The sequence below is a fragment of the Emydura macquarii genome, unplaced genomic scaffold (genome assembly GCF_026122565.2).
Source record: "Emydura macquarii macquarii isolate MOO-44397 ecotype Brisbane River unplaced genomic scaffold, CSIRO-AGI_Emac_v2 contig_2834, whole genome shotgun sequence".
NCBI classification, from domain to species: Eukaryota; Metazoa; Chordata; order Testudines; family Chelidae; genus Emydura; species Emydura macquarii.
Window position 1 is genome coordinate 4,018,781 of NW_027132971.1, and position 16,221 is coordinate 4,035,001.

At 38.9% G+C, this 16,221-nt stretch overlaps 1 protein-coding gene across 5 annotated transcripts in view; it reads right to left on the minus strand.

Annotated features, from left to right (window-relative positions):
* Nucleotides 1-16,221, minus strand: part of MGAT4D (MGAT4 family member D) — a 95,180-nt gene that overhangs the window by 8,298 nt on the left and 70,661 nt on the right. For all 5 annotated transcript variants that reach the window (XM_067568009.1, XM_067568008.1, XM_067568010.1 and 2 more), the window contains 5 exons: nucleotides 14,416-14,530; nucleotides 10,691-10,821; nucleotides 6,206-6,313; nucleotides 3,433-3,626; nucleotides 95-173 (listed from right to left, as the gene is read on the minus strand). In XM_067568009.1, the coding sequence (XP_067424110.1) occupies nucleotides 95-173; nucleotides 3,433-3,626; nucleotides 6,206-6,313; nucleotides 10,691-10,821; nucleotides 14,416-14,530 (627 nt within the window). The remainder of the gene's footprint in view (nucleotides 1-94; nucleotides 174-3,432; nucleotides 3,627-6,205; nucleotides 6,314-10,690; nucleotides 10,822-14,415; nucleotides 14,531-16,221) is intronic.

A 16,221-nucleotide genomic window follows, 5' to 3' on the forward strand; every position in this document is an offset into this window, starting at 1 on the left:
AAAAGAATAAAAATCCCACCAGGTTTTATAAAATATATTTTCCCCACATAAAAATAGTAGTATTGTGCATTGCAGTGGGAAATGAGACACTTACAGCAGCAGGTAAAACTTCTACAGTGGTGTTAAACAGTTTATCACCAGGGTGTTCCATGTTTCCACTTCTAAAGAGGTATCTGCCAAGGAGAACTCTATTATTTTTGTATACTTTTATACTGTAGAAAAATTCTAGATGAATAGTTCTCAATAATCAATTCTGAAGTAAAACTTTAACTATACTTCCTCTATTGCAAATATCAGGGGGTCAATGAAGACGGAGACAGATGTTAACATTTGCAACCAAACTGTTTTAAAACCTTTAAACTTCAAACATTTTATCCCCTAGAGACAACCTATTCTGGAAGCAGTGAAAGGGGGAAAGCAACAACTACCCTGAGTTGTCACCAACCTTTCTCCCTTTCAGTGCTCAAATCCCAATCAATCAAACTATTCCAAGCTTAATCTGCTCACTTATACCCAGACTCTGATAGGCCCATATCATTCCAAAGCCTAGCTGAGGCCTGCAGCCCCCATGCAGGCAACTGCATAAGAATCACCTCCCAAGTCTTGCTACAAGAACATGGACCTCCTCATGAATCCAGCATTCTTAAGTACAAAAAATGGGCTGACTTGTAATTCTTATGAAATGTCCTTGATGACAGGATATCCAATCACCACCTCTTCTATGGCATTGTGGGACCCATGTGCCAATGACAGCCCTCAGTTATTCATGGAGGTCTATTGATCAATTCAGGTGTTTCTAAGAAGCTCCAATATTGGCCAATGAGTGACAGTACTGCCATTCAAGCATTCAAAAATCATGAGTCAGGCCCCCCAAAAAACGTGAGATTTTTAAAAATATCTTTTGGGTTCTTTTAATTTGCTTTCTGGTTTTGGAGCCTCTTTAGGTTTTATGTTTACAATCCTTTCTTTGCAAGCACTCAGACTCATAATATTTTTTTTTTAAATGAAACCTGAGATTCTCACTTTCACATGAATCCAGTAGCTGAGGAATTAAGAAAAACTCCAAATATAAGGTTCACAGTAAAATCTCAAGAATTAGGAGCACTGAAGTAGTGGGGCACTAACTAGAAAAGACAGTGTTGTATAAAAGCCACCTTCTTCCTGTTAAACCGCCCCCCCCCTTTTGGGAAAATGGAAGATATGGACTATTTACATTTATGAATATGTTATTGAATTATGAACATTGTGGGTCATAGCAGTTTCTATTTATGCTGCAACATTTATTATAATATTGTTACGGTGGGGGTCACCTGATGGGGATATTACACATGATTTTATAAGTTCTTTTTCTTAATGTGTGAGCAATGTTAAATCTTTGAAGAAATGTTTGGATTGTTGTTAGTTTTGAGATGCTGTATAGCATTTTGCTCTCTCATATATTATCTGTAACTTGAATCAATTCTTGAGGCAAAAGTATTCCCTAGGAGTTGGCATAGGTGTTTTGGTGAAGATCCCTGAAAGATGAGATGGGCAAACAACATTCAGGCTACCTCTGTTCAAGTATGGTATATATAGTGCAAAATACACAGGTTGCACTAAAAAAATATCCAGACCCGTCACCCATGTTAATGATTTCTCATCCAGTGGGGGAACTAACCCATAAGGTGCCAGAGAAGCAAAAACACTTTTTCATTACATTAATTTGTTGTAAAATGTATTTTACAAATCTAGTGGTATAAATGATTCTGGGAAGCCAAAAGAGAAAACATTATTTGTCAAAGGAGAAAGGATGGATATATGCAAAATATCTAACAATATAGAGGAGGAAAGTTAGTCACTTCTGTTTACCCCTTCTCATAATACACACACAAGAGGATATTCAACTAAATTGAAACACAACATATTTAAGCATGATAAAACAAAATAATTTTTCACATAACACAGTTTAACCTGTGGAACTCACTGCCACAACGTATCAAGGCCAAGAGTTTATTAGGATTAGAAAAATTTAACATTTATATGGATAATGAGAACATCCACAATTATGTTAGACAAGCTTAGGTGTATAAATCCTCATACCTTAGGGCATAAGCCAATTACTAATTAAGGGGCTAGAAAGAATCTCTCCCTGTAAATAGGTTGTTCCAGAGTTGTCTGCTGTGGGCTTTCTTGCACCTTCCTCTGAAGGTGTATCTGGAAGTGACCATAGTCAGGAACAACACAGATGGACCCCTGGTCTGATCTGCTATGACAATTCCTGTTTCATCATTGAAAGGGCAGGATTACAGCTCAGCTAATTAAGCTATTCAGCAAGGATATAATTATAAGTAGGGACCCACTCATAGAGCGTGTCTCTAGGATCTCCTGAATCTTGGGAAGTCCATTTCCTAATGTCTGCAAAAGAAGAACTTCCCACCTGCACACAGGAGACACACAGAACAGGTGCACCTGTCCTGGCCCTCCTGTAGAGTTTGGAAAAGTCCCTTCCTCATTGCTCTGTTCGCCAACCAATAATCCTCCTGTCCAATTAAAAAATGGTGCAAGCTGCCACAAGGTGACTAATAGGATGATATAAGATAAAACAGGCTTTGTCCAATTTTAATTTATATTCACATCACTTCAAGCATTCCTAGCATTCCTGGCAGCACTGGAAAGCCCTACATATGCACCCCAATGTTGAGAGGAACTATATTCTTAGCTCAAACTGCATTTCACCACTAAAACTCTGTTTTAAAAGTTATAAAATTGGTATGTTAAGAAACTTAAATATGTGGTATGTACTGAAACATTCATAGCCATATATTATTGTAAAATATGATTAAATAGCATAAAATATATTAGAAATGTTTACAAGTGAGACAAAAGACAAGAGGCTTGATTCTGATCTCACAATGGCATTATGCTGTTGCAGCTACATTTAATTCAATAGTGTTACTCCTGATTTACACCAGTGTAAATTCAGAAGCATACACAAGGTCCCTGCCCATGTTACCACCCTTTTCCTTTAAGTCCTTCCATAAAATATTTCTTCTTTAAGACACATGAACTCTAGCCTTCCTCTCAAAGTAGTATAAACTAAATAATAGAGGGGAAATGCATTAAAGAAAGTAACAAAAAATCAATATAAAACTTTAGAACTGCTAAGATGTGGCACCAATCAGTTGCTTTTCACGGTTTTCACTGCAGTGTTTGTACTGATTTTTCTTTCTTTGTTTAACTATTTAATTTTCACTCCTGTGAGGAGAAGTCTAGAATTCATAAGCTTTTAAGGAAGAAATGTGTTTCAAGGAAAGCATTAAAGACAAAGAAGGGAGCATAACAGACTTACTAAATTTATTTTAAGTTGGCAGTTTGTGGATACTCAAAGAACTGGTAATCTTGACAGAATTCAAAACTGAGTATAAGTATCCTACTATATAATTTAGTACTTACCCTTCTACTTTCAATGGCTGTAAAAAGGTGAATAAGATATAATCTCCAGACACGGGAGCTAAAGCCCAAAAACAGTCCATTCCTTCATAAGCCTTTTCCAAAGTATAATGCTGGAATATTCTTAGGCTAGTATTCACTTTTGCAGGGGGGTTAACATGTGCTTTATGTAGCATGTTTTTGCCAAAGTCTTTATCCTGTTAGACACACAAAGATACAATATCACATATAAAAACTCACAATGCAGTGTTCAAATATCTTGGATCATAGAGGGCTGTTAAAGAAAATGAAGGTGTCATTATCTGAACTATTTTAATGTAAAATGATATGTTTAGGTTTTAAATATTGTAGCCCATATTTATGGGTGCTTCCCTTCAGTGAAACCACTGAAACTCAACAATAAGTTGTATAGCTATGAACTTTATCGATTATTTCCTAAATGATGAAGCTTCCCCAATGGACTGGCTATGCCATAATTATCCATTACACTTTCATCTGCAGCATCTGGTATAGATCATTGTCAGAGACAGGTAGACTACATGAACCATTGGTCTGATCCAGTATGGTGATTTTTATGTAATCATACAGCACTGACTGAACTCCTGAAGTCTTGTACTTATGTGCTGTTATCTGGTGAGGACAGATGCTTTATGGGAGGAGGTATGCCACAAGCCAGACCGACCTGTGCTGCATTACTAATAGAGGGGATATAAAGAAAGGACAGTATCTAAGGAGGAAAGGCTACCAGAAGAAATCTCTTCATTTCTTCAGGAAACTCAGGAAAATCTTTGTGGGTAGACTAGGAATCAAGCCCAGATTGTATTATTTGGATTGCTTATGTAGTCACCTTGACATGGTTCTTGCATATGACTACTGTGGATCTGAGACGATCTAAACCTAATAAATTAGGCCTCTCTGAGAAGCCTCTCTATTTTTTCCCCCCTGTTTAAGCAGAGGAGCCTCTGATTGTAGTGGGACACTAATGGAAAAATCCAGTTGACCTCATGTGTCTCTCCAAATACCACCCCATCTCCCTTTCTGCTCAGGCTTATTGAATTCACTGTATACATTTGCTGTCAGGAATTCCTCTCCTCCAATTCCATCCTAGACCTTCTCCATTTCAGCTTCCACTCCTAGCACTCCTCTGAAACAGATCTCACCAAAGTGTCTTTTGACCTCTTGCCAGAACTCAGGACCAGTACTCTATCCCTGTTCTCCTTGACCTGTCAGCCACCATCAACATAGCTGACCATGCTCTTCTTGAAATCTTATCCTCCCTTGGCTTTCATGACTCTGTCCTCTTTGTTCTCCGCCTACCTCTCTAATCACTCCTTCAACATGTCCTTCAGAGAATCTGCTATGTTCTCCCCTCCAGTTTTCTGTGAGGGCTCCAGAGGGTGTTCTTGATACCCTTCTTTTCTCCCTCTACACCTTATCTCTGGATAATATCTTCTGTGATCACAAATTCAATTGCCATCTCTATGCTGATGATTCTCAGATATCTACCTCTGTACTCCAGACTTATCTTCTCATGTCCAAACTAAAATCTCAGCCTCTCACACTTATATCTCCTCATGAACATCTAGACATCAGCTCAAGTTCAACATTGTTAAAACAGAATCTCTTCTCTCCACTCCCAACCTCCTTCCAAGCCTATCGCTCTACCTCTTTTCTCAATCACTGTGGACACCACCACCTGTCACTCAGACTTGTATGTTGGGAGTCATCTTTGACTTCAACCTCTTTGGTCATCACATCCAGGCTATGTCTAAATCTTGCAGACTTTTTCAGCATAACATCTCTAAGATATCTTATCCATCCACAGGGCAAAAACTCATCTAGAACTCTTCACATTTTCATTACTGCAACATCTTTCCCTCTTGCCTTGACAAATGCAACCTTGCCCCACTCCTATCCATTCAAGTGCTGCTGTATTGATCTTTTTCCTAGCCTGCCACTTTAACCACATCACCCTTCTCTTTGAACCCCTCCATTGTCTCCCCTTTTATCACATCAAATATAAACTGCGTCTTCACTTTCAAGGCCCTTCATGGTCAGTCCCCACTCTACCTACCATTTTCTATTCACTACAAAGCTGTTGACTCCAGCCTCTGATCAGCTCATGAGGCCAGTCTCCATCGCCTATTTGTTACATTTTCAAACAAGGACTTTTGTGCTCTCTCCCATGCCACTCCACACAGTTAGGAGGTGCACACCTCATAAACATATGCAAGGCTATCTCATTATCCTCCTTCACATCCTTCCTCAAAGCTCTCCTTTGCCATGATGCCCACAAAAAACTTGACAATGGTTAGGCTCCTGGTGTGCTGAGACTACTGCTTATCCTGCTGATCAGTACTGTCTCATTGTTTCCTTGTACTCCATCTGTCTGTATCTTTCTATTGTCTCTTGTTTTATACTTAGATTGTAAGCTCTTTGGGGCAGGAACTGTCTTTTTGTTCCGTTTGTATAGCGCCTAGGGTCCTAGTCCATGATTGGGGCTCCTGGATGCTATGGTAGTACTATTACTACTACTAATTAACTGAGGCCTGGACTCAAGGAAGATATCCTCATACACCCTATGAGTGCATTTTTCCCCAGTCTCAATGCAGATTACAAATTAATATGTTCCCCATATCTCTCTCCTCATTAATGTGCCCTTCTGGGAGGTGAAATTTATCACCAAATACATAATGTTTCTCAGTTCAAAAATCAAACAAGTCAAATTCACACAAATAATTTAGAAATATGGTGGACATTTTTTTAAGAGTCTTACTTTTAAATTCTGTATTTTCCCAGCCAAAGATGAATGAATTCCCACATGCTGAAAGAGAGATGGCTTAGCACGGATACGCAAATAGGCCTTTTGCCTATCACAGTGTTTCTGGAAAGTAAATAAAAAGAGTCACATGTGTGAATTCCCTCCCCATCCCCAACAACAAACTATTTGGTGAGTAGCCCAGTAACTTCAGTGAGACTCCTTAAGGACCATTAACATAAAGGGGTTGCAGAACTGGAATACTTCACTTAAGCCTCTCTCTCTCTCTGAATGCTTGAATGTTGTTAGGTTTTAGGGTTTTTTAGCCAAAGAAATAATAAATAGGAGAAATCAGACAAAAATATAGACAGGAAAGTGGTCTTTAGTTGAAATGCTGAGGAATGTAATCCCAACACAAGTTTAGATGCATTTTACTGCATGTTCTCTCGGACAAATTTCAGCTCAGTTTTTGAGCTCCTCATATCACTTTTACCAAAGTGCTCGGACCACAATCTGCATTGACCTTCTTGTTGTAGATTCTGGTCACTTTCCACTCTTGATCGTTTTGGCTCTTTTCACTGTGTGACACAGATAACTGTTAGAACATTGTTGGATCATCCTGAGAATGACGAAGTTCTCAAGCACCGGGTTTAAATTTTACTGTTCTAATTTAGGTACAACTTCTGACATAAATAAGTGATATACTGGGGAATGCAAGTAACTGCCTTTCAGTAAGAATTTCTGGGATGTCTTGTTCTATCTGTGTGTTTTCTCAGATATGAGAATATTCCCCTAAATGTGATTTGTGCTCTGGATCTAAACAGCAGTGAAGTTTGATACAGTAAATATAATATGCCATAATGATAAATATAAGAACACATCATGACCTAACGAGAATAAATCATAGGATTAGAGGCAGAAACCCTCCGTTCTACTCTCAGCATATCACTGAATCATTGTGAAACTCTGGTAAATCACTTAATCCTCCCCAGGTCCCAGTTTCCACATCTTTAAAATGGACATGATAATATTTAACCAACTTTGTAAAGTGTTTTGAGCTCTATAAATGAAAAGTGTTATATACATTCTATCAGTGCTAGTTAAAAAGTGAAAAGAGATGGCAAAGCTGCAACTAGCTCAAATACAAAAACTCAGATGAGATTTATGGTTCTTACTGAAGTACTAATTACATGCTCAAAGATAGCTAAAGGCATAAATAGAATAAAGTGTTTTTATGCTTTTGTCTAAAGCAGGTGTTCAGCAAAACAATGCAAGAAAAAGGGAGTGAATGCAAATCAGTACACTGGCATCTGTTTCCTTTTTTTTTTTTTTTTTTTTTTTTTTTAAAGTGCTAGACTTTTGATACAAAAAAATACAATTGTGACAGGTTCTTGTCACAGCTGGTGGAATCCTTGTGCAGCTGTGCCATATTATACCATAATCACAGTAATTACAAAATACTACACCAGAACCTTGGTCCCCAATAAGTCTCCTTTTGTGCCACTGCAGCAATGCAAAAGAGCAAAACCACCTTCAGGCAGCTTCTGAGGCTATCCCAATCAGAGGAATCCTCCGTAGGCATAGGGTCCCAGTTTAGGGCATGTCTGAGGGTTTACTGTGTGCAAAGTTAAAATATGATACACTATAGGAATGAATGCTGAGGCTACTCTAACTTGTGCTGAAGTCCAGTTAAGACCCTTGCAACCCTCAGGATCCAGAGGAGAAAGTGGGAGATAACCAAAACATTTGTTCCAATCACATTAGGAATGTAATCTTAATTTGTATATACTTCAGTGACATTTAAATATCAATTTGATTAGATATTCCACTTTACCTGAGATTTTTTTTCTGGAGGATTGCAAAGTGAATTGAGGTTTTTATTTTTTGGGGTTTTTTAAATGTCAGCTCCCTTTAGTCTCCATCCACCCAGTGAGTTTATTTATTGCTATCCTTACACTGAGGGTATATCACCTGTGTTGAGACAGGTTTTGTACCCTCTTCTCAATGCAGTGTGCATCCTTTCTGTTGCTATAATCTTTTGGCATCTACTCCATCAACAAATTTCATGTTGCTGCAACCAGCTTTCTCCTTCCCTTCCCATAATAACCTGAGTTATAATGGCAGATAATTCTTCCACTTCTGCGTGGGAATTTGGAGAGCTACTGACTCATCCCCAGAGGATCTGAACTTCTATATTGTAATATGAACCTTTCCATTTACTTTTAAAGGCAGATCTGATGAAGTTCCCGAGCTGGTCATGGGTTTGATGGCTATACCCATTCACCAACTACATTTTTCCAACATTTGGTGAAAAGATACTGCTTTTACAAAGGCTCCTATATACACCTATTGGCCAGATGATTAAACATACCAGTGAGAGGTGGACAGGCTGGGTGACTAGGGACCCTACCAGTGAGGCATAGGGGCAACATCTGGTGAGAACCCCAGTTGCTTGGAAAGGGAAGGTGTTGGAGTTACTTTCAGGGTCCTTCCCTGAACCCTGCTTGAAGGCTCCATCTTTCGTGTCATCTTTTTAGCTGCTGCTGGGGGGAAATGGCTGTGTCCTCTATTCTACCTCTCCTCCAGTTCTTGTTTTTGGCATTCTTGTAAAGATCTTCTCCTGCTGCTGCTCATTCCTTTAGCAGCAGCAGCATGCAATTGACTTGACAGTTTCACTGCTACCCACAAAATTCTGAATAGCAGATGTGAAACTCACTCGAAACTTGATGTCACTCTTTCAATTTGGCAAAAGTAAACACAGAAGCAGACACACATGCTATTTTATATAGGATTCACAACCTTAAGGGCTAGCAACTTCATTTTTAAAAATGAAAACTAAGGACTCAGTCCTTAGGAGCTGAGCTCAGCACATCTGAGGAATATGGAGAGGGAAGAGGTGACATTATAACATCTTTCCATCACCCATTGTTGGTGCACCTGAGGCAGGTTGGGCCATGGCAGATCCTGGATAAATTAGAGCTGCAGTTGCCAGCCCAGGATTGCTGGAATGAGATTCCTGGTTCCTCCTATGCTTAAGTGGGGAGTGTGAAATGCCACACTGGGGGAATCCTCAATTGCCTGCTTAAGGCAGTTTTAATTCCTCTTTATACTGCTGGAACTTAAAACAAAGCATCTTCTACTATCCCCAAAGCTCATCTACCCTACAATGTTTCATCATCATTAGTCTTTTTAAGCCCACTTGCTCAACTCTCTTCACTCACCCAGTTTCAACATCACATATCTGTCTGTCTCACATGGGCATCTTCCACCCATACCAACAAAAATAACGCATATGCAAAACATTTAAAGAGAACACAAAGAGTGAGAACTGTCACAACCCTATCCTCAAGTAAAACCATCTGCACTCTAAAAACTAGATGGGAGGGAAACTCTTGTTGCCCCCTGTACGGTAGTCAGCAGTCCAGGCTTGGCCCAGGCCAGGATCTAAGAAAGCCATGGTTGGTGACAAAAGGCATCACAGGCTTTATTAGGGCAGGAGTTGGACAACACTCAACTGCCAGCTAAAAAAGTGAAAAAGGTGTGTAAAAATAGACTGTTTTAAAAATAAATCAAATAGTTAAAATGCTATTGGAAACATTTGGAACTCTAGAAATGGCACCTTTCCCAGTACAATCTGGAACTATTTATTTCAGTTAAAACAGGTAGGTTCTTTTTGGTTTAAACACTTTCCTGCATTATTTGCAAATACTACAGTTTTTTCCTAACTCATGAGACCAGACATTGAAACAGACTAGAAACAAACCAGACTAGTTCCACTGCCTAAACAGAAAGAAATATAAATGGTACATAGCATGAACAGTTTAAAACAAATTAGATTTTAAAACTTAGTTTTAATAAACTAAGGTGTTCATTAGTAATGCAGGTAGTTTTATGTTTAAATATATAAATTTTACCTTAAGTGTCCTAGCAGTCTGAAAATACAATATCATCATGTGCTAAGTCTCAACGAGTATGCTACTTAAGGCTCATATTCTGCAATTGTCTGCAGACAGAATCCTGAATGCATAAGAAGCCCCATTAAAATCAGTGAAGTTCCGTGTAAATGCAGAAGTCTGCCTATGCAAGATACCTGTACAACTACAGCCTAAATTCTTATTTTTCCCCTCATTCAATTTCTTACAAGGAGCTATTTAATAGTTTGATATTTACTGTGAAGCTTTTGTTCTTGTCATTTGAATTTCTAGGTCGTCATTGTACATATTATGCTGCAAGCATTGCTTTTACTGGTTAATAATATAATTGTGCATGCTTACTTAATTTATGGAGTGAACGCAAACAAACTAAACACAAGATGACCAAGCTAGTGGTTCAGTTAAATTATACCGTGAATCACATTTCTATATAATCCCCCACAACTACAAATTCCAAACTGCATAAATGTTTTAGGATTTTTACTGTTCTGTTTTTTAAATTGAATCATGTTGTCACCGTTGTTTCTAATATAATTTATTTTTATAGTCATAAAATATGAAAAATACTTACTGGATCCCTTTCTGGGCTGCATACTTTAACCCAGAGTAAGTGGTCTAGAAGCCAGTCTATGGGCTTATCTTTGTAGAACATTAAAAAGAATTCCACTATGAGTGGTAAATCTTTAGTTCTAAATAACTTTCCTGAAAGCAAAATAAAAGAAGAAATCACATATTTAAGTAATTTTTAGTACTGTATGCATATCACTACAGTCCATATTTTCTTCCAAATACATAGAGTAGAACCCAGACCTTACTGAACTTAACAGAAGTTTTACCATAAGAATCGTAGGGGTTAGAAGGGACTGCAAGGGTCATCTAGTCTAGTCCCCTGCCAAGATGCAGGATTTGTTATGTCTAAACCATCCACGACAGATGGCTATCTGGCCTCCTTTTAAAAACTTCCAGTGAAGGAGCTTCCATGATCTCCCTCAATATGTTTGTTGGAACCTCTCATGGACTACAGTGGTGTCAGGATTTCATCCATAAATTTTGTCTAGACAAGGAAAGAGCATGATTTAAACAAAACACACAACCTATCATGTTTACTAATCCCACATGAAACACCACTTAGCACCTTTAAAACTGTATTAAACATTGGAGTCAATCCTAGGTGCGAATACAGTGGTTGCAGGATAAGGCCTGGTCTACATGTTCAGGCCTTGTCTACGCTGACAGCACATATGGTGTATGCGTAGCTATAATCTACAGTGAAAAGCAGACTGTGGCAACTGGTGCAACTGTGTGGGTGGAGACTCATGTCAGTTTAATTCACACTATCTTCACTGCCAGCCCCAGCCAATGTCTCATTTCCCTGTTTTGCAGGACAGGTGGAGGCAGCGACTTGGAACAGGGAAGCATCCTGCATAGACACATTTCCCTCCTGTATGGCCCCACCATAAATTTCTCGACAAGTTTGCTTCCTCTGCACAACATTCAGGAGTATGATGCAATATGTTTGTTGAAACAGTCTGTTTTGAATTTTCCATTTTTTGTAATTTTAGATTGTTGTTAAACTTGAATGTTGTTTGTTCATAATATGTATATTTTTTTGATTAGTCACCATGCTGTCAGACAGTTCAGTTATGCTAACTGTCATTAAAGCAAAACAAGCAACTTCTAGTTTATGAATGACTTAGCTGACTTATGCACAAACTCAAAGGGCACTAACAACCAATGGGCTAAAGTTTACCTTTGGCTGAGCATGCATAAGCTCCCACTGACAATGAATCAAATTCCACTGACTTGAAATCAGTTGGAGCCAGGTGCGACTATCCAAAGGCAGAATTTGGCCCATTGATATTTCAGTAATCTAACCCACTTAAAATTACTTCTAGAGTATCATTCTGATTGGGATATAACAAGGATACACAGCTTCCAAGAATCTTATGAAAACTTTAAAATAGATTTGCAAAGGGTTTGCATTTTATTTTTAATCTTGAACTTTTAATAATTGCTATGCCATCATCAACCGGCATATAGAAACCTTTGCATATTGAAGTACGTATGTGTAAAAGGGGAACACTCATCACCAGTGCTGCATAGGGATCAGGGGGGTGCAGCAGGTGGTCACCCCTTTTCAGTTAGTCTTGTCCTTCAGCTTCCCCAAGGACTTCAGCGTTTGTGCCTTAATATGGGGACTTCAGGGGTCTGGGCCCTTGAACTGTCAGGGTTTTCCCAGATGGATACTGTACCAAGATAAAGGCTTCTGTTGATCTCCTGTTTTTGGTATTGGGTTGGGGAGTCTAGGCTCACCCTCTCCACTGAGCTCTGATCCTGGGCCTGATGGTGGGCAGCTATGTTCGGCACCTTAGGGTGCTATGCAGCTTCCTCCCCCCCCGGGAATACTTCTTCCCCCAAGTTTCTCTTTTTTCCACAATGTAAGTTACAGAATCACAAATAAAGGCTCAGACCTTCCCAATCAGTAAATAGTCCATCCTTTGTAGGTCCATTTCCTAGGTCTTAGGCCATAAGAGCTCCTGGTGTACTTCCCAAGAGCTCACAGCACAGGTCATCTCTTCCATTGTCTGCTCCTTTCGGAGCTGCTCTGGCTTCCCCTTTTAAGCCCTGCTTCCAGTTTGTGCAGGTACAAATGGGGAGGGCCACATGGGCACTGAGCTGCTCCTTAATCCCTTGTTCTCGTGTGGGATTTGTGCAACCCATCACAACAGACTAACAAATCTCTATTCTAAGTCATATGTTCCATGTACATATTTTTCATGATCCATGTAAAACCATACCCTGCTTTAAAACAGCAACTTTGTGTTCTTAATCTTTTATAGTAGAACCTCAGAGTTATGACCACCTCGGGAATGGAGGTTGTTTGTAACTCTGAACAAAATGTTATGGTTGTTCTTTCAAAAGTTTATAACTGAACATTGACTTAATACAGCTTTGAAACTTTACTATGCAGAAGAAAAAATGCTGCTTTCCCTTCATTTTTTTGGTAGTATACATTTAACACGGTACAGTACTGTATTTGCTTTTTGTGTGTGTGTCTTCTCCTGCCTGATTACATACTTCCAATTCCAAATGAGGTGTGTGGTTGACTGGTCAGTTCGTAACTCTGATGTTCGTAACTGTGAGGTTCTACTTATTTTAAATATACTGTAACTTCAACAGTTTTAATTTTACTTCCTGAGAAAACTATTGTATGTTAATGTTTTGCACATCCATTAGATTCAATTAGTTATATGCTAACCTTATTGTTTATATTTTTACTGATTTTTGCCACATACTGATTTTTCAAGGTCCGTTTGCACCACCAACTCCAATTATACTTCAGAAAATCATGTTAATGATTCAATTTTACGTGAGTGTACCAAAGCTAGACTTCCAGATATACAAAATGTGTATACAACGGTGTGATTAATTTCCGCCTTCAATTGCATACTCTAACTGCAAGTAGAGATCAACTACTTGCATGTGCCAATGTGTCAAATTAGCTATTTTGCTTACAAGCTAAGTAATCACTCACATATTAGATGTGCAACTGCACATACATATAGATGCCTAATTTGTTGTAAAAATCTAGCCCTGGACATAACTTTTTCTATAATATCACTATTATATTTTGTTCTTAGTTTCTATTTTTACCAGCAGACTATGTTCAATTATAGTTACTCATTGCATTGTTCTAATACGAATAGTGTGAGATTAACATATTGTACTTGTCATTGAACTATTTTATAAAATAAGTTTAAAAAACATTAAAGGATCAATATAAAAATAATATGAAAACTTAATGGCTTGAAGTAAAAGAAAAGTAACTTACTATGACAAGGTGTATTCATCCCATCCCCAGCAAGGGGAGGAAAGGGTCAATAAGATTCCTTGGAAGCCTACTACACCTCAAATTACTGTGCAAATTGTCAGTCTTGGAGAGAGGGGCTGACCGCTGGGTCCAGTTAAGTGTGCAGACAGTTAAATAAAAGCTGGGGACATGGCAGAACCTCTTGGTCCCTGTGGGAATACAATGTGACTGGATCTTGGGTTATTAGAACCCTGCACTATAAGGATAGTGCCTACAGACTCAGTGCCAAACAGCATGGACAGTGAGAGACTCTGAACATAGACTGTTTGGGAGTCTGATATCATTGTAGCATTTCTTGGAGAATCAGGGATGTTTTGGGATGAGCACTTCTAGGATTGAAACAATTCCACATAAAACCTACATTTGTAGTGCACCTCTGAGTTTGAGCTGAATACAGGTGACACTGCTGAAGCCACAATACTTACCAATAAATCCAAGCTGAGAGAATTCAAGAATCATCCACTCATCAGAGGGCTGTTTAAGAGCGAAGTTTTTTATTATCTGAAAATACTGAGGTTTAGCTACAATATCATCTTCTAGCTGGAAAAAAAAAAAAACAACCCACGGAAACTGGTGTGTTCATCACTTAAAGAGAAGAGAAGGTTAGCTTAATACATATAAATTATATCATTTTGTTTTATTGCAGTCAAGTATATGACTGGGATGTGCCAGATGCTAGCACGATAGTGATTTGACTAGTCCTCTCAAAAGAGCCCCATCTCAGAATCACATAATAAATATTTGTTTTACAGTAGCACCCATAATGTGCTAGGCACATTCCAGATATTCAAGACACCATGAGTCCCAGTCTTAAGAGATCTAAAAGGAAAGTCTAAGGATAAATAGAAAAAGAGACAGAGGTTAAGGTAAGGGAAACAATAATGGGATATGTCTAGATAGCAATCATTGAGCGTGATTTCAGCTTGAGCTGACACACACAAGCTAGCTTTAGTCTCACTAGCTTGGGTCCTAGAGCAGTGAAGTCACAGCAGCACAAGCTAGCCCCAGAAGTAATTACCCACAGTTCTGGATAGGTCTACACAGCTTGTGTTGCTGTGGCTTCACTGTTCTGGGATCTGAGATGGCAAGATTAAACCCAGCTTGGGTGTATTAGCTCAAGCTGCAGTCATACCTAGTGATCGCAGTGAATACATACCCATAGAGAGACAAGGTGAGTGAGGTAGTATCTTTTATTGGACCCACCCACCTTGTCTCTCTAATATCCTGGGACCTACAAGGCTACAACTACACTGCATATGCATACCCAATCTATTAGAGTTCTTTGAAGATATCAACAAACGTGTACAAGGGTGATCCAATGACTACAGTGTACTTGGACTTTCTTTCACAAGGTCCCTCACCAAAGACTATTAAGCAAAGTATGCAGTCATGGGATAAGTGGGAAGGTCCTCTGATGCATCTCAGAAAACTGGGTAACAAAACAGGAGATGAAATTCAATGTTGATAAATGCAAAGTAATGCACATTGGAAAACACACACACACACACACACACACACACACACACACACACACACACACACACACACACACCCCCCGATGGGTTCTTAATTAGCTGTTAACACTCAAGAAAGATCTTGGAGTCATCACGTATAGTTCTCCAAAAACAACTGTTCAATGTACAGTGGCTGTCAAAAAACTAGTAATGTTAGGAACCATTAGGAAAGGGATAGATAATAAAACACCCTGAATACTGTGTGCAGTTCTGGTTGCCCCATCTCAAAAAGTATATATTAGAACTGAAAAAGGTTCAGAGAAGGGCAACAAATATGATAAAGGGTATGGAACAACTTCCATATGAGAAGAGATTAAAAAGACAGACCGTTCATCTTAGAAAACATGACTAAGGACGGGGATATGATAGAGGGGCTATAAAATCATGAATGGGTGGGAGACAGTGAGAAGGAAGTGTTAATTACCCTTTTATGTAACACAAGACCCTGGGATCACCCAATGAAATTAATAGGCAGCAGGTTTAAAACAAACATAGGGAAATACTTCTTCACACAACACACAGTCAACCTGTGGAACTTGTTGCCAGAGGATGTTATAAAGGCCAAAAGTATAACTGGGTTCATAAAAGAATTAGATAAGTTCATGGAGAATAGAGCCCTCAATGACTAATAGGCAAGATGGTCAAGAAGACAACCCCATGCTCTGGGTGTCCATAAGGCTAAGCCTCTGGTTGCCAAAAGCTGGGACTGGAGGACAA